The 23,535-nt window shown below is 53.9% G+C and overlaps 2 protein-coding genes across 3 annotated transcripts in view; one reads left to right on the top strand and one right to left on the bottom strand.

Moving 5' to 3' along the window:
* Positions 1-23,489, bottom strand: BCAP31 (B cell receptor associated protein 31). Of its 2 annotated transcripts, none has more exons than NM_001132651.1 (8): positions 23,431-23,489; positions 22,236-22,371; positions 19,965-20,065; positions 14,542-14,689; positions 3,493-3,628; positions 2,479-2,602; positions 1,551-1,651; positions 1-479 (listed from the first exon to the last, which is right to left on the bottom strand). In NM_001132651.1, the coding sequence occupies exons 2-8, from the start codon at positions 22,325-22,327 to the stop codon at positions 441-443; spliced, it is 741 nt and encodes a 246-aa protein (NP_001126123.1). In that variant the 5' UTR covers positions 22,328-22,371; positions 23,431-23,489; the 3' UTR covers positions 1-440. The 2 variants fall into 2 exon arrangements, with proteins under 2 accessions (NP_001126123.1, XP_024096095.1); XM_024240327.3 differs by lacking the exon at positions 23,431-23,489 and adding an exon at positions 22,591-23,194.
* Positions 23,211-23,535, top strand: part of ABCD1 (ATP binding cassette subfamily D member 1) — a 20,566-nt gene continuing 20,241 nt past the window's right edge. Inside the window, exon 1 of the mRNA XM_063721119.1 lies at positions 23,211-23,303. The gene's annotated coding sequence lies outside the window, so the exon portion shown is untranslated. The remainder of the gene's footprint in view (positions 23,304-23,535) is intronic.

The raw sequence follows: 23,535 nt of genomic DNA on the forward strand, positions 1-23,535 counted from the left end.
TACACACCATGACAACTTTTATTGCCCTCAAGAGAAACTCCAGTCCACCTGCTCCACCCACCCTCCTTCGAGACCAAAGAAAACACCCAGAGGGCAAAAGAAAAAGGGGCTCAAACCAACAGGAAGTCAGCCCCACCGCAAGCCAGACTACAACTAACTCATGCCCTCCACGCTCAGGCGTGGAAGCCAGGGCTGCGCCAGGCCTGGCCAGGCCAAGCAGGATGACAGCAAACGCATTCTGAACGTGTAGCAATCAGGTCCCTTGTAATGTGCTTGGAGAGTGTGGACAAGGGCCGAGATGACGAGCTATGAGCTGTGGAAGGGAATGGGGTAAGCAGAAGGGCACAAACAGAAGTACTGGAGGGAGAGGCTGGGCTCTCAGGAAGCAGCAGGCACGTGCCAGGTGGAAGCCAGCTGCAGGCAGGGGAGGAAGGAGGCCCTTACTCTTCCTTCTTGTCCGTGGGACCATCTACTGCAGCCTGGAAAGGGACAGAAATCCCACAGCAGTAGGTTGGCCGGGTCCACTCCTCCCCTGCCACCTCCAGCCCCATGCCCCAGAGGTCCAGCTCGGTTCCCCTCTCTCCTAACGACAGCTATTCAAGTGAGCAAGGGGCCCCCTCCCCAGCTGCACCCAAAGGCCTGCCAGGGTGGGAGCGTCAGCCCTGGCCATGCTCTAGGGAAAGCCCTGGACCTAACGCCAGCCAGGGAGGACTGCCAGGACCTCACTAGGGGCTGAGTCCTGGCTGCAGGGAACAGCAAGGCATCCAGTCCCCTTCAAGACCTGATCAGGCCCTTCCCAACTCTGCACACCTTTGACAGGTGCCCTCGAAGCCCAAGTCCCGTCTGCCAAGCCTGCCCCATACAGAGGGCATGGGTGCCCCCTTTGAGGCTGGACCCTTCCTCCCCACCTGCTGTGGTTCCCAAACTTGGGCCACCAAGCACTGAGGCCAGCTGTCCAAAGTTAGGAGTATTTATGTGGCCCTCACTCCCAACGTCAAGACTGCCTGGGCTTCCAGATGTGGCCTGGTGCACCCAAGCTAGTCTGAGGACTCAGATCAGGCCTAGGGCAGCAGGCGATGGCCACAACTAGCGCCTGCTAGGAGAGGTGCCTTTTTGACACCTTGTGCCCTCACTTGCCCAGGGATCTTTGCGCTACGTCACCCCCCAGCACTCTAGGAAAGAAGGCCAGCAGTGGGTCCCAGAGTTTCACCTGCTTCTTTGTTCTTGACTGGGCCCCAAACCATGGACTGAGCCTGAGCAGGAAGTTAGGAAGGCTCAGAGCCTAGTGAGCCAGTGCCACTCCTGAGGGCCGCCTCGGCAAGTGCCTACATCTGCTGCCAGGCCACCCTGGCAAGTGCCTACATCTGCTGCCAGGCCACCCCTCTCCTGCCCAGTGAAGGGTCCCACTCAGTAGGGCAGAGGTGGCCAGGGGGAGTGAGGGAGAGGGCAGCCAGCCCCTGGACCCCTGGAAGGTTCCCTCCGCACCCGCAGGGGCTGCCTCATCCTGCTCTGCTCTCCTGCCCTGGGCGCAACGATACGGGAGGGCTGACCTGCAGCTTTGCGTGCTCCTCCAGCAAGCGGTCGTACTCCTTGGTGAGGCCCTCAGACTGCTTCCGCATGGCCAGAACCTGGTTTTCAGCTTTCTCTAGTTCTTGAAATGATGTAAATGACCAAGAAAACAGAAACGAAAAGACAGGAATTAGGGGGAAAAAACCCGACTGCTACAGACACCAGAAACTGGCCCAAATCTATCTCAAACGAGGTTATACAGGAGCCTACTTCTCAAAATAAAGCCCCTCTGCTTTTGCAGGCCCCCAAAGTAGAGGGAAAGGGCTGACAAAAAAGCTTAAGATAAAGCAAAAGAAATACAGAGGACATCCCCCAGTCCCTTTAATGGAGGGGAACTCTAGTGGCTCTCAGCAAGGGTAACCTCCAGGGAGGCTGAGAGTGGGAGACAGGGAGCAAGATCCCAGCCTGAAAGCGAGACCCAATGACACCCATGCCTTGCAGACAGCAGCAGCAGGCAAGGCCTGTGGTACTGGGGGAAAACGCCCCAGACTTAAGTCTATGTGTGGGAGACCAAAGACAGGCAGGCCGCTTGGGAGCCGCCCACTCCCCTCCTGAACGTCACTCCCACACTCCCCTCATTCTCAGCCCCCAGGCATGCTGGGGCTACCGTGCCACACTCTGGATGGGAAAGCCCCAGGGTGCACTGCTCTAGCGCAGGGCAATCGAGGCCCACCAACTGCAGCCTGGTTCCTCCTGAGCCCCATTCAAACCACTTAGCCTCACTGGCCTGCGGGCTAAGCGTGGCTGCACTGGGGTTGGAGGCGCAGGGTGCTATTTGTTTGTTTTCAGCCAGCCCTCGAGCGTGCATGCAAGGCTTGTTACTAATACTTTGGCACAAAATGGGCAACAGCGGGCAGAGAAGGCTCCTCTGGACTTCCCTGCGGGAAAGGACACGAGGTCGAGCCTCACTTTGCTTAGTGCTGGCCAGCTCGTCTTTTAGCTTCTGCAGGTCAGCCTTCAGGCTCCTGTTCTCTTCCTCCAACTTCACCTCAGCATTCCCGACATCCAACTTGCCTCCGTCAACAGCAGCTCCCTGGGAAAAGTGCCAAAGGCCAGGGTTACTCAGGAGGGAGGGAGGGAGGGAGAGGCTCCAGCCCCATCCTCCCCACTGAGCTGCGGTTCCTCAAGCTGCCCTGGCCACTCGCCCCTTCGGAAATGTCAACGCGGAACCGAGCCACCACTTGCTCCCAGCTCCTAGTCAAAGGCCAGGGCGTGGCTGCCCGCCGAGGGAAAGAGAAGCGCCAGCGGGGCCACCTGCTGCAGCTCGCCGGGCACGCCTTGCCTGCCCTGGCCCCTGGCCCTGCCTCCTTCCTGAGCAGCAGGGCTCAGCAGCTCCATGGCACTCACCAACCCCTCCACGGATGGCGGTGCCTTGTGCTCCCCACATGGTGCCGCTCACCGCAGTCAGGAGCCCCCAGTCTGCCTGGCCAGCTCTACCCCACCTCTGCATCCACATCCCTCTGAGCTTGCCTTGCAGCTCACCTCCTGACAGGACGTCTAAGACTGGCCAACTACCCTGCCTCCACCTCCTCTCCAGCACTGAGGGATGCCACAGACCCCGAGTTCCAGAGGGGGTGCGGCAATCTTACAGGGAACAAGGGCCTAGCTGAGGGCCTTCGGTTCACAGCAGAGGGCCTGGCTCACTGAGGGGCCGTTTTTCTCAGGGAAGGGTCTGACTGGAAGCAGTGGATGGAAACGAGAGCAGCAACACCCTCCTCCTCACCCGGACCCTCACATACAGACGCCTCCAGCGGCCATACCCTCCCCACTGAGGACTTCCCCTCTGTGCCTCCACCCAACTCTGGCTTGTCAGGCACATTTCCCAGTGTGACAGGCTAGCAGTGGCCACTGAGGCCCTAAAGAATGTGGCTCCCGCAGTGTAACACCAGGACGCCCCATGGTGGGTCGGGAAGCTGGGCTCACCTTCTTGAGCTGGTCATTCTCCTCCATGTACTTCTTGGCCGCCTCACTAGCACTCTCCGCCTGCTTTTTAAAGGCTTCATTGGAGGCCAGCAGTGTGGCCTGCTGCGAGATGAGAGTCACCAGGCGTCTAAGCAGGCTGCAATTATTTACAAAAAGAAGGGAGAAGTGAGAAAAAGAGCATGAAGGGCTGGCAGGAGCACCTCCTGGTTGCCCCCACTCCACGCCTGGCTCCAGCCTGGGCCTGCCCTCTTGCCAAGGCAGCCGAGCGAGAAGCCGCCAACCTGGTGCTGGCAGCATGAGGGAAAAGGTGGGGCCCAGGAGCTGTCCTCTGCCGCTGTGCCCAACAGCCACCCTCGGCTCTGGGAGGGGCTGGAAGCAGGAGCCTTGGGGGCTGGGAAGAGCCTCGCTACAGCATGAGGTCCCGGAACGCGGCACTTTCCGGGTCGGGGCCTAGACGTGCCAGACAAGCCACAGCACCACCTTCCTCCCTGCGAGGCTGGGCTTGCCTTGGTAAGGTAACGAGAGAAGCTAATCAATCCGGGCACTTCCAACATGCCAGGCCGCATCCTCACATCTACCTGATGAGGAAGTTACTATGACTGCCCCAGCTTATAGAGAAGGAAACACTGAAGTTCAGCAGCGTAAATCAATGTACCCAAGGCCAAAAACCAAAAATGGGCACGGCTGGAATTCCAAATTATGTCTGCCTGATTCCAGAACCTGAGCTCAGAACCACTCTTACTCTCTAAACTAACAGGGAACAGCTCCCAGGTCCCAACGTAAGATAGAACTCTCTTCTCTGGCCAGCCTCCTTCCCAACCCGTCATGCAGGCTGCGCTGGAACACATCCGTTATGTAACAGCACCCCGAATGAGGTCTTCTTGGGCTGGAGGGTGTAGAGGAATCAGGACACAGGCGCACGCTGCCTATCTGAAGCAGCCAGGAGAGACAGGCAAACAGGTGGCAGCTGGAGGCAGATGCTAGTCCCCAAACAGAGATTGGAATGGCCACTTCATTTCCCTTGGTTCACCCTTGCCCCGAGATGTTAGCTGGCAGGAAGAGAGGAAGGAAGGACTCGTTCAAACAGTCAAAACAAGGCAGGGGTTCCTTTCTCACACACCTCAGAAGGCAAGGGTCACACAGGGCCTGGGGGAAGGAAGAGACAAATCTGCTTAGTCCAGGGTGCTTCAACAACAGCTTACTCAGAAAAGTCGAAGTGGCCTCCTGCCCCAGCCAGGCCTGCACACTTCACAGCCTCTGCTCATGGCCAGGGGCAGCCCGGAAGGGCTGGAGAAAGTAGAGAGCAGACAAGGTGAGACCTCCCTGGCCCAAGCCATGGCTGTCCAGGGCCTCAGCAGAGCCCCTTTCCAAATGTACTCAGGACAGAAAATACCCACCCGGGCCAGGAGATGCCCCTGAGGTTCCTGGTTTGGGGAGAGGCTTCCAGTGGCCCCTGGCAGCACCAGGAGAGCCAGGCCATTGATTCCTGGCAGAGAAGGAGCGTTTCCAGTGACATGTGCTTTCTAAAATTAGCAGCCCAGGACCTCGTGGCCTAGGGCTCAGGTTTCCCTGCCTCAGCCCCCAGCTGCCCACCAGCCTGCCCCCCACTGGGCTGCAGCCTGAAAGTGGAGGAAGCTACTGAGCACCCTAGGAGCCAGAGAGAAACAACGCCATCTGACTCACATCGGCATGGCCAGAAGTCACTGGAGAGGCCTAGAAAGAAAGGCAAGTCTGACTAAGACCCAGCCCCCCGCCAAGGAGCTGCCCAGCCCCAGAGCGGATCCCAGTGATGTAGAAAGAGGAAGAGGACCGCTCCTCCCAGCTGGAATTGAGGGGTGGGGGTCATGCCACCTGGTGGTAGAGAGAGGACCAAGCAAGACTGAAGGCTATACTCCCCACCACCAGGCCAGGCAAGTGGCTGCTGGTGAGTGCCCATGGCTGTCACCCCAGTACCCAGGGAGACAGCTAACACAAATGCTTCCGCGGCAGTGGCAGCAGAGGCCCAGCTCTTTGCAGACCATCCCAGGCCTTTCCCGGCTATTGAGAACCAGGGCTTCCAAGATAGGCCAGGGCATACACAAAGTCCAGCGCAAGATCCACGCCATGTCTGTCCGAAAGCCTGGCCCTGCTCAGCCCCAGCCCAGGCCTTCAGTTCCCAGCCTTGAGACAGTCTGGGGCTCCCCTCTGCCAGGCCCCGGATCCCCTTCCTCTTGCCAACCCTCACAGGCGCTCCCCACCCCCACAGCACCCTGGGCATACTCTTCCCACTGCACTCCCAGCCCGACAGTTCTTTTTCACACCTTCTAGGTCCTCTCTCTTCCTGCTGGATGACCCGAGATCGGTCTCCCCCCAGGAACCTCACCTTCAACTGCCTCCTTCCTGGAGTCACCCTGCCCAAGCCCCTGGTCTTTTCCCTCACATATATTCCTCAACCTAGGCTGGCCAAGGCCTGCCCTTGCAAGCCAGCAGCAGGGCCACCAGTGGCTTCCTAACCACCCAGGCAGGCGGTCACCCTGAACTCCTTGCTCTGCTGCTACGTTACCCTCCTGAGGTCCCCTCACAACACCCTCTTCCCACTGTTATTCTGCTCCCTCTGGGGTCTGCACTCTTCAGCTGACACCCTATACCTTCTTCCCAGCCACTCTTATCCCTGAAAGGGTTTTGTCTGCGGCCCAGACTCATACCTAACCTCCTGCTAAACATTGGCTCCTGGATGTCCCCAGAGACATTCTAGACTCAGCTTGTCCAAAACGGGCCTTCTCTTGTCCTGCCTGACCCGACCACCTCGTGTAGCCCCTGATGTAGTGGTGGGCAGGCAAACTGCCTTAGACTCGGCCCTCTTGGCCCCCCTAGCCCAAGCCACAACCCAGTGCTTTCCATGTCAACTGCAAACATGCCAGCCATCATCCCCACTGCTGGCGCCTCCTCCCTATCTGCCGCCATACGGCTTTCCCATCCACCTCCCAGAGCAAGGCAAATCCAACCACATCAGCCCTCTGCTTAAGCCACCTGCTGCCAGCACGCACACCCTCAGTGAGCTCTCCTCCCTCACTAACCACATGGTCCCCTGCTCTAGTAACACCTAACCCCTCACCATTCCTGGAACACGCCTGGCTCTGTGTGGCAGTCCTCCAGGCCAGAATGTCCTCTCGACCCAGCTCGATCCTCACCTCCCCCCAGAAACCCTTTCGGATCTCCCACCCCATCAGAGGGACGCCTTCTGGGGGCTCCTGCAGCAGCCCCCTAGGCACCTCATTCTCTGTTCTCTGCGTGGCTGCCATCCGTTTATATGGCCGCCCTACCAGGCTATGAAGGTCTTTAGGCTGGGCACTGTGGCTTCATCTCTGCACTCCCATACCTGGCACACTGAAAAGGGGTCTTCCGCCCACTCCAGCAAGTCTAGCTAAAAAAAAAAAAAGGGAGGGGGGGCGGGGCTGGGCTTCCAGATGACCGGATCCCACTCCCAGGAGAGGAAGTGCTCCCTGACAGGTGAGGGGGCAAATTTGAGGCTGCGCGTAATGCTGGACAGAATCTCCCTAGGCCTAGACTGCACCTGTGTTCACCTGGGAGCCTGGCACCAAGAGGGACAGAGGCAGACACAGAGCTGCTCAGTCTAGCAGCAGAGGAGACAGAAGACAGGAGTGGGAAGGCGCCATCTCAGACCCGTTCTGATGGGCAAGCCAGGCTCATGGCTGCAGGGGGAAAAAACATTCACTGCCGCGACCTGAAGGCACAACCCAGAGCTCCAGTCTCTGCGTCCTCACACCCTCAGCCCCTATCTAGGGCCCAAGCAATGCAAACCAGGTCCTCTCTGATCACTGGCATTTTTCAGCCTGAGAGCCAGCCTTCTAGAACATTTTCCTGCTCCCTCACCCTGGGTCACTCAGGCACGTTAATGTGCGCTTCTGTCTGTTCCCTTATAGCTTCCCAGGACAGGGCACGGAACATGGCCTTTAGCTTCTGCCTCTGCTGGATCTCCCAAGTAGTCTTACCCGAATCACCGTTCTTAACTATTCATTTCCAGAAAACAGGAAAGAACCTAAGAGCCAAAGGCATCTCCTACAGATACAGGGTGGTCACCAATAGAATGGCCTGGGGTCCAAAAAAAGGCCAGCGAACGAAACTTAACAGAATCCAGATGTGGCCTTGGCAGACACATGGCAGCCCCAAATGCCTCAATCTGACTGGGCCTTCTTGATAGAATGTTGTTGGACACTGAGCAGGGCTATCGTGCTTTTATAAAAGGTTGAGTAAACCAGAAAAGGCAGGAGAAACAGAACCTCTCCACAGACTCTAGAGAAACAGGGCCAACCATATCAAGTGGGGAGAGCCATGGCTCATAAGCACTTTTCGGCAGCCCTGTCTTCCCCCATGAGCAAGGGGAAGAGGACGTGGGCTTAATAGGAAATGGGGAAGGAGCAAGTCCCGACCAAAAGATTCCATGCTGTGGCCACCCCCGGCCCACCCTGCTGCGGGCGGGTTTCAGGCGAGTCAAGTCATTCATCCCCCAGCCCCTGCATACACATGGTGTTCACATAAGCTCACTCCTCTGCCCCCAGCCGGCAGAAAGCCGGTGTCCCAGCGCCACCTGCTGACTTTCCAGGCCTACCGCAGGGTGGCCAGTGGACTCGGTGAACACGCCCCAGCTGTGAAAGAAAAAAATGAGGCAGCGCCCAGGCAAGGAAGCAAGTCAGGTGACGCCTCAGGAAGGCTTCAGTGAAGAAGAAATGACTAACATCAGGGCTTCCACTGCCCTCAGCAACTCTTACCCGCCAGTCTGGAATCAGGAAAACAGGTTACAACTGGGAGAGTCACCTACAGCAGACCCGATAAGGCTGCCCCAAAGGGCTGCCCCAAGTCCATTTTGGTACAGCTGCGTGGCCTTCCCTGTAGCCTCCCAGCACACAGACGCTGGAGAAGACAGGAAGAGGAGGTCTAGAGCTGGGGGAAATAGAGGCCGTTTCAAATGAGAACATGCCTTGTGGCAGCTCCAGCCCACGACCCAGATGGAGCTCGCCCATCCTGAGGACAGTGCAGTAAGCGCAGGGCAAAGGGGCAGGTGTGGGTCTGGCCTGTCCTCCCTTCTTCTTGAGAAGAAGTGACATAGACCAGCTGGGTTTCTGGGGTTTTGCTGTGTATATTTTTTAAAACCAGCTATCTGAGGGGTTTGGGGTAAGCTGGAGGGTAGAGAGCAACCGAGTGAGGTAAGACAACTTAGGCAAAGGTAGTCTGCGATTAGATGACTCAACCTAAAAAAGAAGAAAAAGCAGTTCAGCAGAGAAGCACGGGCAGCTCCCTCTGGGCTAACGGCAGCGATGGGATTCTACCCTGGAGGGATAAGGAGGAAACAAAAGATGCCTGTGGATCACGTTCAGGTCAGCAAAAACTCAGGGGGCTTCCACACAAACAGGGGCCTTCCTGCGACTGGCTGCTAACCAGCACTTTGGGCCTAACCTTGACCGCCATTTAAGCTGAGTAAGGCAGAGAAGGCAGTGCAGGGCCTCTGAACACACAAACCCCAGCCCAGAGGGAGCTGCCGTCCCCAATACACTCCAAGACTCAAGAGAGCCTCTCGCTAGCTGTGCCCCCGAAGTGCAAGGTTGGCAGGAAGGGAACAGGAGCGACTGCCGGAGTCTTCCACAAGCAGAAACCAGTGGCTCATCCAGTGTGGTCCCCTGGAGGTAGCCCCGAAGCATCCGTCTGCACAAACTGTCATAGCTCCTAAGACCTGAAAAGCTGGGCTTCTTGTCTAAAAAGCCCGACAAGTTCAACCCAGACACACACCTAAAGCTGTCGCCGTCAGCCCGGGACAGCCCATTCAGTCACCAAAGGTTTCAGCGGCCCTTCATATGTGCCAGGCCCTTGGCACTGAGCTTAACAGTCTAAAGGGGAAGAGCCCAGGTTTTCCATGATGGGCAACCCTGCCAAGTACCACGCCTCAGAGCTGCATGTGCAGGCTGCCCTGGGACCCGAGGACAGCACTATGGGTCAGCCAGGGACATGGTGTGGGCCCCTCGGAACAGGCTCCACAGGGAAGCCTCGGAGATTCACGAAGAGGAGGTGCCGGCTGGGCCAGCAGCTGGAGGGGGTGTTCCGCACAGAGGCCCCCAAAATGCTCAGAGAATCGAGTTGGGGGAGAGCATGTGTTACGTGAGGCTCTCCCATGAGACCCACATGACTGCTTCATGACAGGGGGAGGCCGAAGCAGAGACTGTGGGGGAGCCGCGTCCTGGAGGATCCATGTGATAGCAAGCCACTGGAAGTGGGATGCACAGGCCAAAGGGGGGAAGGCAGGTGGCAGGGAGCCCGCTTGGTCTATACGGGATGGTGGTGGCCCCACCACAGCAGTGGTCCCAAGGGTTGTGAGAGAGAGGCTTAGGAGGTGACATCTACAGGCTGTTTCATGGGTGGAGTCCAGCTCTGCAGGCTGAAGACTTCTGGAGGTTGGCTACTTGACAACGTGAAAGCGCCTCACCCTGCTGGGCCACACACTGAGAAATGGCCACGATGGTTGGGCAGTCACATGGGACAAGAAAGGGCAGAGCAGCCCCAGGCTTCTGGGTCAAGTGACAGGACTGAGACAGTAGTGGCAGAGGCAGGACAAAAGCTCAGAAGGCTTTGGCTGGGAAGCTGGGACTCTCCCAGTGCTATCCCAGGCAGCAGCAGCAGACTATGGGGGCCAAGGGTACAGGCTTGCTTCTAGGTGTGATGTTTCCTTTCAGGCCAGGCCCCCTTTCCCAATTACAAGGGCTACTCGGGGGTTCTCAGGCTAACCTCCTATGTGTTCTGAGCCCAGTCCTGCTGAAAACTAGTGCCAAGCACCAGGCTTTCTCTGGAATGTGCTCCCCTCCTTGGCCACTAACCTGCTCACATCCTCCCTCTTGATCTTGCTTCCCTCTTCCTTCTGCTCCCCGATCTTCTATCGCTCTGCTGGAGGCTGGAATCCATCCTGCCAGCACATTCCCTTTGTCCCGGCCTCAATACCTCTGTGAAGCCAGCAACCCAAGCTCGACTGCCCGGAAGCACCCTATCCTGCTCATCTGCCAGGTCTCCCCTGCTCAACCCTGCTCTCCCTGTCCCCTCCTTTCCTTGCTGTCCCCAGGCCTGGCCAGAAGTCCCACTCTGCAACCAGCCCTCACACCTAGCACGATAGTGTTACTCCATGGGCAGCCAGAGCTCCCTTTCCAGCAGGGGGCTGCGTCCTCGCATTCCGCAAGTCCAGAGCAGAACCAAGATCATCTCAGACTCCCAGAGACTGGAAAAGCCTGCTGATTCAACTCCACCTTGGCCTCTCAGGTCTGTCCCCTCCACCCCACTTCTGCTACCACTGCCCCAGTTCAGGTTCCCAGCAAGTCTCACTGACAACCTCCAACTTGGTCTCCCCACTTTAGGCTCTCCTGCTCCACTCCATCCCATACACCCTTGCAAAATACTAATCCACACAGGTGACCGCATCCCAGCAGTACTGGAATACCCACTAAGCAGACTCTCTACCACTCAGAAAAGCTGCATACGAAGTCTGGAACCCTTAACTCCTAACCATCTAACCTGCTCGGGCCATGAGTACCTGCTCACGCCATGAGTACCTGCTCGCGTTCAAGAACTGAGCCTCTCAGTGGGACATAAAGAACATGGAAAGAAAGAGGGTGTGGTGGCGTATGCCTGTATTCCCAGCACTTTGGGAGGCTGAGGTGGGCGGATCACGAGGCCAGGAGTCGGAGACGACCAGCCTGGCCAACATGGCGAAACCCTGTCTCTACTAAAAATACAAAAATTAGCCAGGCGTGGTGGCATGTGCCTGTAGTCCCAGCTACTTGGGAGGCTGAGGCAAAAGGGCAGGGCTGCAGTGAGCCATGATCACATCAATGCACTCCAGCCTGGGTGATGGAGCGAGACCTTGTCTCAAAAATAAATAAATAAATAAATAAATATGCTGGAAACAGGTCAGTTGTCCCAAAAAAACATTCATGATAAACTGAGTAGAACATTCAAGTCACCAAGGGGCATTTAAAGCATGTGGTGCTTTAAAGTCCCGTGGTTAACTTTTTTTAAACACGGGAATGTTTTTAAAAAGCATGTGGAGGCTGGGCGTGGTGGCTCAGCTGCTGCACCCTCCCGTGTTCCCATCCAGTAGCCTGATCCAAAAAAGCCATGAGGTTGGTCTTGCGTGACTTCTTAGAAAAGGAAACGGTGATCCCAGGGATCAGTGTGGATTCACCAGTTGCCCATAAGCGATCTAGTTAATCATTTCTGGAATTTTGCCAGAAATATATACTCCTTGCTAGTCTCTTAAGAGTTAAACCTAAGATGGTGGCTGTGACCCTAGAGGAACTTGGCTTTCTGTGTGATGCTCTTGTCCAGCCTTACGGCCACGCAGCCCATTTGCAGCTTGCAGGAAACACTTAAAAAACAAAGCAGGCCGGGCGCAGTAGCTCACGCCTGTGATCCCAGCACTTTGGGAGGCTGAGGCGGACGGATCACCTGAACTCAGGAGTTTGAGACCAGCCTGGCCAACATAGTGAAACCCCGTCTCTACTAAAAATACAAAAAATTAGCAGGGCATGGTGGCGGGCGCCTGTAGTCCCAGGTACTTGGGAGGCTGAGGCAGGAGAATGGCATGAACCCGGGAGACGGAGCTTGCAGTGAGCCGAGATTGAGCCACTGCACTCCAGCCTGGGCGACAGAGTGAGACTCTGTCTCAAAAAAAAAGAGTGAGCCCCCTAAGGCTTCTATGTGTATGTGTGGATGGAGCCAATCCACATGGCAGCCACTCATGTGGGTTAGGACCACACCTAACTACACTGTTCTGCCGGCACCTTCCCCACACTTCGGCATCCGGTCCTTAAGAACAGACTCAGACTGGCAAGCATCATGCTAAAAATCCATCTACACTCCATCTATAGAAGGCTGACAGAACTTCTCCAGGAATTCACAGCAGTCACCAATGATCCTGCTCTTCTTTTCCGAAAGCATACAAGCTATTCTTTCTAGAGCATGGCTGGAGATCAAAGTCAACCATCCCCAGGTCAATTCCTCATCTACCTTCTCCTCCCTTTGGAAATTGGGATGTTTGCCAGGCTGCAGTCTGCCAGTATCTCTCCCACTCTGCAAATCCTCAAGCATCGGTGGCAATTTCATCTGCAGATGATCTCTACAGCTTCTGGACATAATCTCATCAAGCCTAAGTGCAAAGTACATCATTTAGGGATGCTACTCTTGCCCACCTGTAATTTCCATTTTCTCATCCTAGTGTTTCCTTTGCCCTTGACCACCTACCCTCCATCTCCTTCCTTACATAGACATATAAAAGGGACTGCCTTCTCCCCACTTTTCCATGTCTTTCATGATTCAGAGCTCCCGGCAGGTTTTCACCTTCCCAATACTATTCTTTTTTTTTATTTTTTATTTTTGAGATGTCGCCCAGGCTGGAGTGCAGTGGTGTGATCTCGGCTCACTGCAACCTCTGCCTCCCGGGTTCAAGCAATTCTCCTGCCTCAGCCTCCCGAGTAGCTGGCACTACAGGCACCTACCACCAAGCCCAGCTAATTTTTTTTGTATTTTTAGTAGAGACAGGGTGTCACCATGTTGGCCAGGCTGGTCTCAAACTCCTGACCTCAGGTGATCCACCTGCCTCAGCCTCCCAAAGTGCTGGGATTACAGGTGTAAGTCACCGCATCCAGCCCACCCCTCCCCCATACTATTCTTAAAGCTCTAGATGCTTTTCTGGTAGATGGCCTAGTTTCCTCTCTTTCCCTCCTCAATGTGGTCTTTTTTCCTCATTTTGCTGACTGTCACACTCAGAATTCTGGTTTTGAGACTCAGTCTTCCAGATCTGCTTCCCTTTCAGCCTCAGACCACAAGATAATACTTATTTGGAACTTCCTGAAAAATTTAGGGTATGTGTCTGACTCCTCCCAGCCTTCCTGACTTTCCTAAGTTTGAAGATAGCAAGCTTGTAGATTAAATCTGTGATCAAACCCATTATCTTGAAAAAATGTGTTTGCCTTTTCTAGCTCCACCCCTCTTTCCAACTTGGTCGCAGAGAGTACAAGATCATCTAAACGACAGACTTTAAGACAAGCAGTCATCGTAGCGCCTAGTAAAGCAGGACACACCAGGTGACTAGAGAGCAAGAATCTCTTAGGCATGGAGATTCTTGAGTCTCGGGGCACAAAACCAAGTGGGGAATAACTGTCCATGAGCCTGAGAATCACTGGGTGCTATGGTCTGAGTGCCCTTCAAACTTCATGTGTTGGAATTTAATCCTCACTGCGGTAGCATTAAGAGGTGGGGTCTTTTGAGAAGTGATTAAGTGATGAGAGCTCCACCCTCAAAGCAAGCACCTTTCCAATGCCTTCATACGCCCTTGATCTGAGCTCCCATCCACCTCCCAGCCAGGCCCTGCTGATCAGAATGGCCATGTGAAGCAGGAGGCAGCAAACAGGGCCCCAGGCTCAAATAGGCACTTCGTAGTGGTCTAGTTTTGCCCAACTAGTTACCCTTAGCCCTGATCAAGGTACTTAGTTTTACCAAAAAAATCATCAGAAATACTCTGGCTGCCATGGAACGTAACATGCCCTCATTACGAGTTTCACGTGGGGAAGGCCCTGAGGCGAGGAGAGGCCCAGCCTCTTCGTTCCACTTTTACCTGCTGTCCCTAGGTCAGCACCCCGGACACAAAGAGCCCCCCATTCAATCGCTCCCTTGTGAGCTGGACTCTGAAGGTCCTCTCCCAGAGGAGGGCAAGGCCTTACCGTTACACCTCACTCTCCATGCAAACAGACCGTGAGATAGTAATCTGTTTGCCTGAGAGTATGAGGTGTGTGAGGGTCTTCTGATATTTCGGGCAGCCCTCTCCTACTCTCCACGCTGCCTCTGGAGGTCAGGAGAAAACTATGTGGCTTCCCTAACACAGACAAGGCTTTGGGATCCAGGCCACAGACTGAGGAGGAATCAAAGTCACAGGGGGAGACTGGGTCCACTGAGTTCTGTGTCCATGGCTAGCCCATGGCTCCTTTCACAGCACCTGCCCCCTCAACCCCCACTCACAAGGACAGCAGCAAGGAAAAGCCAGCAATGTAGAGATTCCTCTGGGCACGGAAAAGCTTCATGTGGAAGTGCTCCATGGCCCCAGGATTGTTCTGGAGGTTCACCTTTTCGGTCACATCATCATACTTCCGAATTTCGCGCACAGCATCTGTGGTGGAGCGGAGAGGAGACATAGGCATTTAGCAGACAAGAAGGCAAGGTAAGGCCATACCAGGCAGACAGGCGGCATGAGACAGGTCAGACTCACTTCCCTCAAATCGGCCTTCCCAGTTCTTCCCACTTCTACCCACACACACCCCTCATGGGATGCTGTTATGAGAAGCTCCCACCCTCAGGCCAGGTGCAGTGGTTCACGCCTATAATCTCAGCACTTTGGGAGGCAGAGGCGGGCAGATCACCTGAGCCAGGAGTTTGAGACAAGCCTGGCCAACATGGCAAAACCCCATCTCTACTAAAAATACAAAAAAAAAAAACTAGCCCGGCGTGGTGGTGGACGCCTGTAATCCCAGCTACTCGGGAGGCTGAGGCAAAAGAATCATTTGAACCCGGGAGGCAGAGGTTGCAGTGAGCCGAAATTGAGCCACTGCGCTCCAGCCCGGCGGACAAGAGTGAAACTCCATCTCAAAAAAAAAAAAAAGGAAGCTCCCACCCTCAGACCCACTCCTTCCTCCAGCTTTTCAATCCCTGGCCCCATTCTACACAGGCCCCAAGCTTGCTCTGCAGTTCAAGATGCTAACCAAGCCTAAAGAGTTTCTGGAAATGGGGGTGACTTCCTTTTCCCATGGTGCCCCCAACCACGTCTTGTTCTGTTCATCTCAAGTTGGCCCATAGCCCCCCCAACCCCCACAATGATAAGCCAGGTTGAACCTGGAGATGGAAATGCCTGCTCCGGGGACCTAAGGTGCTTAAGAGTCAAGACCCAGGCCAGATGTGGTGGTTCACGCCTGTAATCCCAACACTTTGGGAGGCCAACGCAGGAAGACTGCTTGAGGCCAAGAGTTCAAGACCAGCCTGGGCAAAACAGGGAGACTCTCTCGCCACAAAAAAAAAAAAAAAAATTTTAAATAGCTGGGCATGGTGGTGCACACCTGTAGTCCCAACTACTCGGGAGGCTAAGAAAGGAAGATCACTTGAGCCCAAGAGGTCAAGGCTTCTGTGAGTTACGATCACACCACTGCATTCCAGCTTGGGCAACAGAGCGAGACTCTGCCTCGAAAAAGCCAAAACTAAACAAGCAAACAAAAAAATAGGAGTTAAGACCTGCAGGATGCGAGCTAGGGGTCAAGGGTTTCATTTCAAAGCTTTACAATGGGTTTTATTATGTATAATGTTTTATTCTGATTACACAAGGAATTCACACTCATCGAAAGTTCAAACACACCCAAAATATAGAAAGGGAAAGGATCCCATAACATAATCACATCTAGCAGTATATATAATAAACATGTGGCCACCTCATCTAAAGTCATTTTTAGTCACATTACACTATGTTACCTGCTTCTTAATAGACATCCATCTCTGAAATTATCTTAAACACATTTCTTGGGTCCATCTCTCCCAAAGTAGACTACAAACTTCATAAGAGCAGAAATCTTTTATACTATATTCCCAGGGCCTGGGATAGTTCTGGGTGCAGAGTGGGCACCGAAATAATTGCTGAGTCAGTGAGCAGCCTCTGCTCCTGCAAGAGCCGCTATTAGACATATAGAGCTCCAGTTAACAATATATTTACATCTGTCTCTACTTGCTGAGTCAGTGAGCGGCCTCTGCTCCTGAAAGAGCTGCTGCTAGACATATAGAACTCCAGTTAAAAATATATTTATATTTGTCTCTAATGTAGAAATTGAGCCACGCCAAACCTACTGCTTTTCCCCATGCATCTTGAGACATCGTTTTAAGTCAATACACTAAGATGTACCTAAAGAATCCTCTTAATAGACTCCCATATGAGAGGGGAAAGGTATCATTGTATGGGTATCGAGGTTCTTTTTGTATGGTGGGTTACAGGGTCTCACTCTGTCACCCAGGCTGGAGTGCAGTGGCACGATCCTGGCTCACTGCAACCTCCACCCCTCAGCCTCCCCAGTAACTGGGACCACAAGTGTGTGCTACCACACTCAGTTCATTTTTTCTTTTTCCATTTTTGGTAGAGACGGGGTTTCGCCATGTTGCCCAGGCTAGTTTCAAACTCCTGAGCTCAAGCAACTGCCTCGGCCTCACAAAGTGTGGGGATTACAGGCGTGAGTCAGGGTACTGGCCTCATGGGGTACTTAATTTCCGGTTTTAGGCTGCTTGGTTTTTATGTTGATCTTGCATTATAAAAATCTGCCCATCCCTCGGCACCACAAAGCAAGTACTCTCAAACGCTATTAGCAGAGGTAAAAACAGCACACCTGTATAAAATGCAAAATGTTCACACCCTCGGGTTCAACAATCCACCTCTGAATTTATTCCACAAAAGTAATTGCATAAATTTGCAATGATTCGAAGATGCTTATAAAGAATGGATTATGGCACAACCACGAGAGAATACTACATGATCTTTAAGAAGAATGAGATTGCTATAAAAAGATGTTGGCCAGGCACAGTGGCTCACGCCTGTAATTCCAGCACTTTGGGAGGCCGAGGTGGGTGGATCACTTGAGGCCAGGAGTTCAAGACCAGCCTAGCCAACACGGTGAAACCTCGTCTCTACTAAAAATACAAAAAAAATTAGCCGGGTATGGTGGCGGATGCCTGTAATCTGCAGCTACTCGGAAGCTGAGGCAGGGGAATCGCTTGAACCTGGAAGGCGGAGGTTGCAGTGAGCCAAGATGGCGCCACTGCACTGCAGTCTGGGCGACAAAGTGAGACTCCATCTCACAAAAAAAAAAAAAAAAAAAAAAGACGTCTAAGGTTCAGCAAGTAGAAAAAGCACAATCAAAAGTATTGGCTGGGCTCTGCTATGGACAGCAGTCTTATCTCAGAGCTGTGCTACCAGCTCAGGCGTGGAATGCTCCTCCTGCCATGTCCCAGCAGGAATGTGGAAACATAAATACTTTGTATATATGATCCCACCGCTGTAGACATTTTATTAAAGATGTCAGCATAGAAAACCCCTCTGGAAATGCATAACAAAATATTTATGATGGTTACCTGTGGGACATGGGATTACGGGGAGTTTAACTTTCTAAACTCAATTTTTGAAGTTTTAAGAATTACCCATTATTTTTGTAATCAGAAAAACAAGACAAACATGTTTCCTTACACTGTCAGCTGCATCCAGGAATCCCACCATCCTAAGGACCACCTCGGCCAATGACCAAGAGTGGGGATGGGGGACTGAGCAATACTAACCCAAGTCCCACAGTAGAAACCGGCCCTCCCTGTCTTGGGCCTCAGCCCAGGTGGGAAGATCCTGCACCCTCAGCAACTCCATCCTCCAGGAGGATCTGCTCAACCCTCCCCGCCCCCAAGCAAGGCCACAGCTCTAGCTAGTTATGCCCGTTACCCTTCACTAGTACCTGTGACTAACACTTCTGTTTGAAGAAGGCTCTGCAGATGTTTCTAGATTATGCTTCTTAACATGAGAGTAGGAAGCAGCCAGTCATCATGGCCATATGTCCCCCTAGAACTTCCAAGCAGTTCCCCGATCCCAAAAAAGAATGAAGGCTTTGTTAACTACTGGATTCCGCAAAGGATCTCTCCAGCCCACTCAGCTGCTCTAGGAAAGAAACATACTCCTTCTGGTTTGGGGAAGGGGCAAGACCCTGAGGGAATCATCCTCAGCATGGTCCCTCCCTTCCCCAGTTATTACCCCCACCCCAGACCCAAAAGCCAACACACACATGCTCAGTTCAAAAACTCAGTGGCCTGGGGACAACACATATATTACCTACCTACTACTGGCTTGGAGGCTGCTCAGGGAGAGAACCCTGGTTAGAAAGAGCTACTACCTCTTGGGGCCTTGTCAAGTATTTTGACAACACTGAGGTGCTCAGGCAGCTGGCACCTACCCTGTGTGGTTGGAAGCTGTCAGGTAACACTTGGCCTATTCAAAGGCAGTCCTGCCTGAACATATCCTATCAGGCTCTGAGACATCAGGAAGGAGAAATGCCTAATGCTGAAGCTGGTGGGTGAGGCTTTGCACATTCCCCTGAACCACAGCCCCCCACCCGCTCAGTGTTTCTGCTGGGACTCGGTGGGAGGAGTGTTCCACGCCTAGGCAGGCACCACAGCTCTGAGACAAGAGTGGTGTCCACAGCAGAGCCAAGCCAATACTTTGGAGCCCAAACAGGGGGACATATCGATCACTTACCACAGCAAAACAACAAACATCTACCAGTCAGACAAGAGCTTTATTGATTCTTGTCTCCAGATGGTCACCCTACCACCTCATTGCAAAATGTCTGCCTTTCATCTTAACACCACCTGGCCTGGCCTTATCCCAGAGCTTGCTTGCCCTTGGACCAGTTTATCTTTCAAGCACCTGCTAGTGTACACCTCAATGTCAGCGCTTACAGAACTACAGAGCTGAAACGACCTGGGAAAACCTCAAGTCTAGCCCAGATGCAGAGAGGTCTAGGATCTTTCTCCAAGATATGCTGCCACACATCTCTGTGTCCTCCTCCTACTACTACAGGGAATGGCAGGACTTCCCTTCCCAGCTAGGCTCACTGTGTGCTTGGTTGCTCAGTCCCCCCATTAGAGGCCCTGCTCCAGGCAATTCTGCTGTTTAAGTGACTGGTGAGCAGCACTACTCAGACCAAGGTCACAGGCCAGTTAGCTTCTCTTGGCTTCAGTTCTAGAGTGACCTGAGGAGCAGCCTCAGAAACCTAAGGCGTTCCTTCTCCCAAGGTCTTGAAAAAAAGCAATGTAAGGTGGCTGTCATAAGGCTGCATACAAACTGCTTGATATAAGCCCACGCCCACTGCTAGAGGGGCCTCTTTTTTTTGAGATGGAGTTTCCCTCTTGTTGCCCAGGCTGGAGTGCAATGGTGCGATTTAGGCTCACCACAACCTCTGCCTCCTGGGTTCAAGCAATTCTCCTGCCTCAGTCTCCCAAGTAGCTGGGATTACAGGTGCCTGCCACCACGCCCAGCTAATTTTGTATTTTTCGTACAGATGGGGTTTCACCACGTTGGCCAGGCTGATCTCGAACTCCTCATCTCAGGTGATCCACCGACCTCAGCCTCCCAAAGTGCTGGGATTACAGGCATGAGCCACCATGCCCAGCCTAGAGGGGCCTCAAAGTGAAGAACCGAGTAGCAGTCAGCAGCACAGGCAAAGGGAGCCTCTTCCTTCCCTCAAGAGAAAGACACAGTATTTCATTGGTCTGTCTCCTAGCAGCCAAAACTGGACGCTACACATCAAAAGCGGCAAAGGGTTTTGCAGCAGAGACCAGGGTCTAGGTCAGGTAGCTACCCTCAGCCACAGCTCACTCACCAATGACCAACAGCACAAGGATGACAATGAGAACCACAAAGAAGGTGTTGCCATAGGACACTACCAACTCCACCAGCCGGGACTTGAAAATCTTCTGCCATCTGTGAAGAAGACAAAAAGGACAGGAGCTGAAGAGAAAGCACACACACGGGCTCTAGGGCCCTGAGCAAAATGGAAATCCAGCTTTGCACTCTTCTCCAATGGCCGAATAGCCCACGCAAAGTCAGCCTCCGTGGCTTGCAATTCTCTAATTTGACATCCGTTCAAGACTATTGGAAAAAAGGCCAGGTACAATGGCTCACCTGTAATCCCAGCACTTTGGGAGGCCAAGGTGGGCGGATCACTTGAGGTCAGGAGTGCAAGACCAGCCTGGCCAACATGGCAAAACCCTGTCTCTACTAAAAGTACAAAAATTAGCCAGGCGTGGTGGTGGGCACCTGTAATCCCAGCTACTCAGGAGGCTGAGGCAGGAGAATCACTTGAACCTGGGAGGCGGAAGTTGCAGTGAGCTGAGATCACGCCACTGCACTCCAGCCTGGGCGACAGAGCGAGACCCTGTCTCAAAAAAAAAAAAAAAAAAAAAAAGATGCTGGTCCACGTATAGATCGAAATGTCTGGAAAACTAATCTTTTTTTTTTTTTTTTGAGACAGAGTCTTGCTCTGTTGCCCAGGCTGGAGTGCAGAGGTGTAAGCCACCGCGCCCAGCCTGGAAAACTAATCTTAAACATGGGTAGTTGGCTGGGCGCAGTGGCTCACATCTGTAATCCCAGCACTTTGGGAGGCTGAGGTGGGCAGATCACCAGACCGGCCTGGCCAACATGGTGAAATCCCATCTCTACTAAAAATATATATTTAAAAAAAAAAAAAATTAGCTGGGCATGTTGGCAGGCACCTGTAGTCCCAGCTACTCGTGAGGCTGAGGCAGGAGAACTGCTTGAACCCGGGAGGTGGAGGCTGCTGTCAGCCGAGACCACACCACCGCACTCCAGCCTGGGTGACAGAGCAAGACTCTGTCTCAAAATAAAAACAAAAACAAACAAAAAAACCACAACAACAAAAAGAAAACATACTGGTGGTCTCCGAAAAGGGAAACTTACTTTTCATTGTACTCCCCTTTGTAATATTCAAATGTTTGCCCCATACATGTTATTTCTTTAAACTGTCTTTCCACATGATAAACCTTGGTTTGTCTATATCCCCCCACCCTGTTATGATGAGATGGACCCCAGACCTCACATCATTTCCATCCACAAATGCTTTGGGATGCAGCTCTCAGAAGAGATTTCAGAAGTGTTTACATATTGTTCAAATTAACAAGAAGCCCTCATCATCAGGGCTAGAGCTGAAAATGCCAATCACTGCAGGCAATGATATTTGTTTGAATCCGGACCCAGCAAGGTACCGATCTGGCATTCGGTAGATAAACGTCTTAAATCCCTCTTATTCTGGAAGCTCCCCCTTCCCTCTCCCTCTTTCATTTGCTTTTCCAGTTTGCTTTGTGTAGAAATCAGATTGTCTGTCCTCTAAAGCTTCCCAGATTAAAGCTCCCCGGGGCCCTCTATCTCTGCATGTCTTGTCAACTGTACGAAGGTGTGGTTTTCTGCAAGAATCCTCCTCAGACAGCACTGTATACTTTCTATGGTATCACATCAGAGATAATTTTTCACAAAAAAACGGCTTTTAAAAATACCTGTGGAGATTTGGCCTTATTCGTAATATCGTAATTTAAATAGGGATGTGTTCGGGTATTATACATAATTAAAATTAATCTCCAATTTACTTTTAACAGGTCCTCTGTTCATTAAAAGGGAATATGGCTTCATCCTCCACAGGCTGAGTAATGTTCATGCAGCCACTGCACAATGCCAGTGAGACTAGTTAGGAGGACAAGAGTCACCAAATCAGCAACAACGTGACCCAGTGGTGCAAGTCTTCCGAATCCCACGCTACCGTCCCAGCACCCCGTGGACCAAGAGTAGGTGGGAGGGCATCATTTCCAGAACTGTAGCATAGATCTTCCTGCCTCTCGGGGGCATTCTGAAGACCAGAAGGCAGGGGACAGAGGAAAAGGAACTGAGCAAGTCATGACGAAGCAGAACCCTGGGGAGGGTTGGCAATAACAAACACAACCCCTGCCACCCCCACCCCAGACAGGTTCTACCTGTTCCATCGGGTCCCAATTCCAGGGTCCACCAGCTGCACACACCAGTCCCAGGGCTAGGGCACAGGCACCCTCCTGCCTAACTCGCCTGCTTGCTCCACAGGCCATACCTTTTAGGAGAAATGAAGGGAATGCAGAGAAGCAACACAACAAAGACCTCCGCATAGAGGAAGGTGGCAACTGCAGTCCACTGCAGACTCATCCTGTTACTAGAAGGTTTCCCACAGGGAGATGTGAGCTTGTTTCCTGGCAGGGCACAAAAGGAACAGGACTTGTAAGCGCTGGGCAGCCAAGAACATCCAGTTCAGTTACCCTGCGAGGCTGGGGCCGCCACTCTCCACCCTGACCCCCTGCACTTTGCTTCAGAGTCTCTGATGCGCTGGCGGAAGCAGGGCTCCACTCGGCAGGGCCTCTTGGCCAGCAGCGTTCACAGGCCCCACAAACTTCCGTTCGCTGGTCAGTTACCTGCCCCCTCCAGCACGTGTGTCAACACGTTCAGAGCGGCCTCTCCCGACGATCCCTGCCCCAGGAAGCCCGAGATTTCCGACGCCCGTTTAACTGAAAGGCGTTCTTCGGGAAGAGCAGTGCCAGGGCACCAAGAGGAGGACGCCTCGGCACCCATCGGGTGCTCCCTTCCCCGCCAGACAGAACTCAGCCGCAGAGGCGGGCGCTCGGGGGGCCCAAATCCCCGCTACCAGGCGGGCCCAAGGCCGCACCTAGTCCAAGCGCTGCCGACGCCCCCGCCTCCCACCGTTCCCACGGCGCCCGCGGAGAGAAACCGGCACCTCCCTCGAGGATCAAGCGGCCTTCCGCCCGGGGCCGCTTCGCCTCCGGTGGGCTGGAGGCCCGCAAGAGCGACTCCTAGAGGGCAGGATTCGGGACCAAGCGCAAAGGCAGGTCTCGACCAAGCACCTCAAGGCCCCATACGGAGAAAGTTCTAGACGCAGTGTCCTCAGAAGCCAGGGGTCCTTCCAGTAGCCCTCGCGGGCCACAGCGCCCACCCAGAGCGAGAACCGACCGCGAGCACCGGGGGGCCCCCCGACTTGGCCCCGGCCTGGCACACCGTCCCGGAGGCCCAGCCCGGCCGCTCCTCCAGGTGGGGCTTCCCCGCCCCGCCCCCAAGACCAGCTTCTAGAGGCGCCGCCCGGTTTCCCTTCGCCCCTGCCTCTCACACCCAGGTAGGCTGCGGGCCCCGAGATTCCCCGGCCCCCGGGCCTCCCCGCGCCGCTCGCCTCTCTCCCTCGTTGATGGGCCGGGGAGGCTCGGCGGTCCCGGAGCCCAGCCCGGCGCGCGGAGCCCGCTCACCGAGTTTCCCACAGTCAGCGTTCAGGCCCCGCCGCAGCAACCGAACTCTCCCACAACAGCCCCGGCCCCGGCCCCGGCCCCGCCCCTCATCCCGCGGCCGGAAAC

The sequence above is a fragment of the Pongo abelii genome, chromosome X (assembly GCF_028885655.2).
Source record: "Pongo abelii isolate AG06213 chromosome X, NHGRI_mPonAbe1-v2.0_pri, whole genome shotgun sequence".
Lineage (NCBI taxonomy): Eukaryota > Metazoa > Chordata > Mammalia > Primates > Hominidae > Pongo > Pongo abelii.

Excerpts from the sequence above, each read along its gene's own strand:
- BCAP31 (XM_024240327.3), bottom strand. The coding sequence starts at position 22,747 with ATGGGTGCCGAGGCGTCCTCCTCTTGGTGCCCTGGCACTGCTCTTCCC. Across the intron at positions 2,603-3,492 it reads AGAATGACCAGCTCAAGAAG|GGAGCTGCTGTTGACGGAGG; the intron begins GTGAGCCCAGCT and ends CACTTTTCCCAG. Across the intron at positions 1,652-2,478 it reads GCTGGCCAGCACTAAGCAAA|AACTAGAGAAAGCTGAAAAC; the intron begins GTGAGGCTCGAC and ends CATCATTTCAAG.